Source organism: Triticum dicoccoides, chromosome 2B (assembly GCF_002162155.2).
Source record: "Triticum dicoccoides isolate Atlit2015 ecotype Zavitan chromosome 2B, WEW_v2.0, whole genome shotgun sequence".
NCBI classification, from domain to species: domain Eukaryota; kingdom Viridiplantae; phylum Streptophyta; class Magnoliopsida; order Poales; family Poaceae; genus Triticum; species Triticum dicoccoides.
The window spans coordinates 497,217,091-497,223,824 of record NC_041383.1 but is presented as its reverse complement, the minus strand read 5'-3'; the positions used below and the strand labels follow the sequence as shown (position 1 = coordinate 497,223,824).

Below are 6,734 nucleotides of genomic sequence, written 5' to 3'. Positions count from 1 at the left end.
CGGCAGCGGAAAAGTATTTTGGTGGACGCTTCCGGTGGTTTTGGAATATTTGAGAATTTGTAGAGCTGAGAGGGAGGTCGGTGGAATCCCGTGGGGCCCACAAGCCAGGGGCGCGCCGTGAGGGCTTCTGGAGCCCTCGGAACTCTTCTGGCTTGCCCTCCAAGTTATGTGGATGTCTTCTAGTCCAAGAAAAATCATCATAAAGTTTTATTCCGTTTGGACTCTGTTTGACTCCTTTTCTGTAAAACTCAAAAACAAGAAAAAAAAACAGAAACTGGCACTAGGCTCTAGGTTAATAGGTTAGTCCCAAAAATAATATAAAATAGCATATTAATGCATATAAAACATCCAAAACAGATAATATAATAGCATGGAACAATAAAAAAAATTAGATACATTGAAGACATATCAGTTGACGACGTTGTTCCCTGCTGGAAACTCCCGGCAACTCAATCCGTCGGCTATAGCTTCGAATTGGGCGAGGGGTCGAATGAACACGCTCATGATTATATGAGTAAGCCGCCTGCTGCGCAACAGCTGTCTGGAGAAGCTCCGCCATGTTCCGGGTTTCTACTGCGACCGAAGACTCGCCCTCGATTGGAATGGCCGCTAAGCGTGTCGCCGCTGCTATCATGTTGTCCACCGGTTAGAATAATGGCCAGATTGTGTTGCAAACCACCGGGGCAGGGTCTGATCCCTGCGGGGTGGGTCTGGTAGGCGAGGCTGGGCTACCACCCCACTCCCTAGCGCCTCTGCAATTCGAGCCGCACCGGGCGGGTTACTGGCTCCTCGCGGGTTACTAGGTCCGGCCCCATGCGTGTTAAAAGGTTTCTTCCCTCATACTATGAGGGCAAACAGGTCTGGTACCTCCTTCGAAGGACAGCATTGAAAGCATTCTGATCCAAACTTAAGCAGAAAGTCTCTGCCTTGATACGTTGAGACTCAGCATCCAACTGAGCCCGTTCCGTTGCCATCCTGATGTTTTCCGCATTCAGATCCTCCTGGGTTTTGGCTATCTGGTCCCGCACCTTTGCAACTTCTACATTATGCTCCACCTGATTTGCCGCAGTAACCTCTGTTGCCAATAGGGTTGTCAAATTGCCCAAGAGTTCAGACAAAACTTGAGTCGGCAGCCGGACTGAGCCGCCGGCCCCGGCCATTGCAGCCGCCGAGTTAGACATCATAGCTGTAGCCATTGATGAGTCAAGGATCGGCCCTGTGCCAGCCATAAGAACCGCAGCCCTGGAGGGCGGCTCATAGGGGTCCGGAATACTGTTGCCATCAGAATAGCCCCCAAGCCCACCGTCTTGAAGCTAGTAAGCTGACTCTGTCTCTCCGGTTGAAGATTCATCGCCTGAGTAGATGGCGGTCTCTCCTCCAGATTTAGAGCCTTCCGCGAGTTCCATGCCTTGCACACAATCTACGAAGACATGCTTCCGACTGGGTTGAACCCGGGCAGGTCGCCCGCGCCGAGCCGACTCTATGAGGCTGATGGAGGCGTCCGACTCAGGCTCTGTTTCGCCAATCTTACCGATGAAGACATGAATTCCGCCAAAGGGGCCCCGGTACCCGTACTCGATTGAGCCGGCCTCGGGGCCCCAGCCAGCGTCGTCGATGTAGAGCTTGCCGCGGCGACTCTTGGTCATCCTGCCAACGGCGTATCCCTTGATCCCTGGGAAATTGCCCTTCAAGAACTCAAAACCACCGTGCTCTGGCCCCACGGTGGGCGCCAACTGTCGTGGATTTGTCACGGCAGATGTCCTAGTGAAAGGACTTAAGCATGGAGCCATCACAACGTTGGTTAGCTCGAAGGGGTTGAACGGGACAAGGGACACGAGTTTACCCAGGTTCGGCCCCTCTCAACGAGGTAAAAGCCTACTTCTTACTTTGTGTTGTATTGCTTGAGTATCGATTACAAAGGAGCGGAATCGCTTGACCTAGCTACCGATCAGTTGTTTCTTGAGTTAACCTGCCGCAGGGTCTCGCCTTTATATGCACAGGTCGAGGCCCGGGCTTTAGAAGAGTCCAAGTCATTCACACAACTTGACTAACTCGGCTTCTAAGTCGCCTTGCCTTGCTAGGCAAGTCCCTATCGTTCGGCTCACACTTCCGGGTCTTGGGCCTTCAACAGGCCTGCCTCTTAAGCCGCCTCTAGTCTTCATGTCCTTTAAACCCATTTAAGCTTGGTATTGTTGAATTACCAACAGTATAACCCGGCCCCTCCTGGGCGGGTCACACCGCGGGGTTATATCCCCAACAAGACCCGAGATGGCATCATCAAACGAAGGTATAATCAATCTACTGCTCCTAATTTCCGCATCAGATCAAATTGTGTCCATGTATATTAGATACGATCCGATTAGCAGTTGAATAATCTCGGCAATTAATCTAATTTCATGATCCAGTTTTTCTCTTGTGAGTTGTGGCGGGGTGGTAGGAAAGCTAACTCGCGGTTAGGGATTCAGTGTTTTGTGCATGTCCCGTAACTGACTAGTCGATTAGATGGGCTTTGCATATAACTGGGCCGCACGGGGATCTGAGCTCTGATCACTTTGGTACTTAGCTGAACTAGAAGTACTTCGCAGTGTCATGTGTGCATTACTGCAATAACCAATTACGGTTCTATGGAGTCGCTATGAAAGCAATACCCGCGCGTGACCCACACACCACGAAAAGGAATGAATCGAACGGGATGACGGGTGGATCGAACGGCTTATAAGACCGGTTGGCAGGACGATCGAGTGGCTGCGGACCGGCTGATCCCACGCGCGAATCAGCCGGATGATTCGTAACGTCTGCCATTATTTATTGACTGAGCCTCATGGGCATATAGAAGTACAATGATCAACTTGAAGTACAAGACAAGGCTGGAACAAATTCTAATCTATCGTCTATCCTATACTTTCGAATAATCATAATACTCAACACATTTTACATGAAAAATCATCACTGGAACCAGCCAAACTTGGCGATGACCCATTTTTTATATGCACCGGAAACTACCATGCGCTACAAGGCTAAAAGAACCTAATATCAAACTTCTCGACGTTCGGGGAAGATGTAGCGAGATAAAATGCACTGGTCATGTAGCTGGCCTAGTCTTTGGCCATTCTTAGCTCTTTTCAAACCATGATCACTTGATCACTCATGTATTTCCCATTGCTTTCTTTTAAATCAATTAAGCCGGTGAACCCGGATCCTTCAAAAAAAAAACTTCTCAACGAACAAAAAGCGCCAAACATATACAGGCAAGAGAAAAAAATACTTCAGCTGCCAAAAACGACACGCGGCAAGGCACGTGTCAACCGCTAGTACACAATACAATGGATAAGCAATGAATGCACTAGCGAATCAACCTGTGGTTGAGTTGGTTAGGTGGACAGTGGTATCCCCAACCCATCAGGGTTCAAATCCTGGTGCTTGCATTATTTCTGAATTTATTTCAGGATTTCCGGCGATGCGCTTTCAGTGGGAGGAGACGTTCCCGTCGACGACGAGGCGTCTACGGTAACTTCGTAAATCTCAAGATGATATGCCGGCTCAGTCTCTCGAAGGTGCTCATAGGGGTAGGGTGTGCGTGTGTGCGTTTATAGGGGTGAGTGTATGCGCGTGTATATGAGCGCTTGTGTCTGTACTGATGAAGGAAATGGAGCAATCAGGAATAGACCTTCGTCACCGGCGTCAATGTAGACGACAATGATGTCCATGTATCAAATCAGAAAGTACAGCGAACCGCATGCCCTGCATGCGTTCAACGTATAGTACTATGACAGAGCACTTGCAAATTTAGATCTTGTCACAGTAACCAATTTGAAATACGTAGGTACGATACGTAGGAGTAGTAAGTGGTAATTTAATCACGCGGTTTGCCGCCCGAGAGGAGGGAGTCGGCGACCAGCTTCTCGAGATTGGCGCGCGAGCGCCCGCCTGGCCGCGTTGCGCGGACGCCGGCCTCCCTCCATTCCTCGGCCCGGCGGCGCATCTCCTTCCCCTTCTCGCCGGACATGGCCTCACGTATCTTGGCCTCCACCGCCTCCCGCCGCACGTCGTGGCCGATCTCCATGGCCACGCCCCACTCCACGCAGCTGTACCGGCTGTTGGTCTGCTGCTCCGCGAAGAAGGACCAGCACAGCGTCGGCACCCCGCCGCACAGGCTCTCCACCGTCGAGTTCCACCCGGAGTGCGTCAGGAACACGCCCACCGCCTCATGCCTCAGCACTGCCTCCTGCGGGCACCAGCTCGCCAGCACGCCGCGCCCCTCGATGGACTCCAGGAACTCCGGCGGCAGCACGGCGGCGTCGCCCTTCACGAGGTCCGGCCTGATGATCCACAGGAACGGCTGGCCGCTGTTGGCTAGCCCCCACGCGAACTCGAGGAGCTCCTCGTTGCTCATCACCGTGATGCTGCCGTAGTTCACGTACACGACCGACCGGGGCTCCTTGCCGTCCAGAAAGTCGAAGCATGAGACGTCCTCCTTCCACAGGTTTGACCCCAGCGCGTCCAACGTGCCGCCCTGTGGCACGATCTCCTCGGCAAGTAAGGGGAGATGGCCGATGGTGTAGACGGGCACGGTGGGCGGGAGCATGGCGCGCACCGCGTCCAGCGCCGCTGGCTCGAGCTCTTCCAGGGTGTTGAAGATGGCGGCGTCCGCCTCCGCCAGCCGCTCCGTCACGTGGAGGGCGAAGTGGGCCATGTACTCGTCGGGGTCCGTCGACCAGATGAAGTTCGGGAAGTCTTTGAGCCGCATGTGCTTGCTCATCCCCGCCGTCCAGTCCACCGGCGTGTCCAGATACCCATTGGTCAGCTGCTCCGCGTCTGCATGCTCACAGTATGTGCACAATTAATTCATCCGCAAAGTTTTATCTCCTCGTGACACTGAGGCACGCAGTGTTATTGAAAACTTGTACTAGGACTGATCTGTCGAAACCGCCATTAAATTACCTTTGAGTGGGAAGATGCCCTTGTCGTACAAGGTGCGGTAATGGCGGTAGCCCAAGTAGCCGCAGACGCTGGCAGTCCAGAACAGCGCACACGGCACGCCAATGTCCCGCGCGGCGTCGAGGGTGAAGCTCATGGTGTTGTCGCCGACGATGCACGTGACCGGCGGCGACTCGGTGGAGGCGTTGAGCTCGGCAAGGAGGCTCTTGAAATGCGGGAGGCAGGTCTCCCTGGTGGAGCGGCAGAGGGACGGCACGTCCTGCGTGGCATCGGCGTCGGACGGCGGGAGGCCGTCCGGTATGGTAGCGAAGCGGAACCCCTCGATGCCGTCGAGTGCGGCAGCGCCGCGGGAGCGGAGGAGCCGCCGGTGGTTGAACTCGGAGTTGACGAAGGTGACATGGAAGCCCCTGCAGTGGAGGATCTTGGCCAGCTTCAGCATCGGCGTGACGTGCCCCTGCGCCGGCAGCGGCACGCACACGGCGTGCGGCTTAACGTCGGCATCGACCTGCGCGGAACCCATGCCGTTACGTGGATGGCTGGACAAAGTCACAATACTGTGTACTTGAAGTCCAAGTTGCGATGGCTGTGTTGAGCTGACCTCTGAGGAACAGAACCCGGTATTTATAGGGGACTCGCCAGGAGTAATGCTAGACCAACGTAGGTAGGTGTCAGTCTACTGGAAAACAATTTTGGTTAGTACATTTGTTTTGAACCGTCGATGCAAAATGAATGGCACCTTCTTCTCAACTTTCTGCCGCCCGGTTCATCTTCTTCCCCAAATCACCACATGTGCCACCAGCCCAATCGCCTGTTTATATCGCCTGCTATTGGCGGTGCTCCCGCGCCAGCCTTGCGGCACCACCCTCCCCACCACCGCCATGCTGGTGCCGTCCCCGACCATCCCTCTAAACCGGCGACCACCAGATCCCCGGTGAGCCTGCACCTGCACCCGTCAACCTTTGAACTCGCCTATACCAACTCGCTGCCGGCTATAGCTCCTACCGGTCCAAGGTCTTGCCGGCACCCCAGGCCTTGCTTCGCTTGCCTCATCACCGGCGTCTATGGCCTCGGTGCTCCGCGCGGCTGCTGCTTCCTTCCCAAAAAATCAACTAACCCGAATTTGATATTCAACCGACTCGCGTGAAGCTAAGTTGTATTTATAGAGCTAGTGTATGAAGAGCGACTCTAACCCATCTGCAAAAAAAGTTATCAACAAATATTCATTTTATTTTTCAAAAATGACACTTTCAATAATTACTAGAAGTTGTCGCCCTCGTTCTTTAGAGGTGTCGGCGCACGAAAGAGAGAAAAGGCCGGCCGCGCAACGGATCCATCCCTTAGTAGCGCTCCCTCAAACTCGCTTCAACAAAAATTGACAAAGACAGGCGTCACCCTCTTTCACACATGTGTCGATCACATAGGTAACTAACCACACCCCAACAATGCAAGTCGTACAGCACCGACACGACGAGGACAAAGAGTCAGCACGTACCCACAACGGGGTGGGGGCAACAACCTTACATAAGTGGACCACCCATTTACCGTCAAACTCTAAGATATCCATTTAATTCATCCCTACTTTCAACATTTGTGTACACGGCAGACACAAGCCCACAATGCTGTATTGATGTGTGCCGGCCGGCCCGCCGCCTTGGCGCTCGTTACTTTCAACACTTACCGACCGCCCAATGCAAATATCATGTCACTAGGCAGTGGGTTACTTGGGATATACTTCCTCCGTTCCAAAATATAAGAACGCTTTTGACATTATGATAGTGTAAAAAACGTTCTTATAT

General features: G+C 53.1%; 1 protein-coding gene across 1 annotated transcript; it reads right to left on the bottom strand.

Moving 5' to 3' along the window:
* Positions 1 to 3,656: 3,656 nt before the first annotated feature.
* LOC119364454 (7-deoxyloganetin glucosyltransferase-like) lies at positions 3,657 to 5,511 on the bottom strand. Its single transcript, XM_037629931.1, has 2 exons — positions 4,942 to 5,511; positions 3,657 to 4,815 (listed from the first exon to the last, which is right to left on the bottom strand). Exons 1-2 carry the CDS (start codon positions 5,456 to 5,458, stop codon positions 3,854 to 3,856), a joined length of 1,479 nt encoding a protein of 492 aa, XP_037485828.1. The 5' UTR covers positions 5,459 to 5,511; the 3' UTR covers positions 3,657 to 3,853.
* Between the last annotated feature and the right edge of the window lie 1,223 nt (positions 5,512 to 6,734).

Bases quoted from the DNA above. Each gene is read 5' to 3' on its own strand.
- LOC119364454 (XM_037629931.1), bottom strand. From the start codon at position 5,458: ATGGGTTCCGCGCAGGTCGATGCCGACGTTAAGCCGCACGCCGTGTGC. The intron at 4,816-4,941 runs GTAATTTAATGG...GTGAGCATGCAG, and splicing joins GGGCATCTTCCCACTCAAAG to ACGCGGAGCAGCTGACCAAT.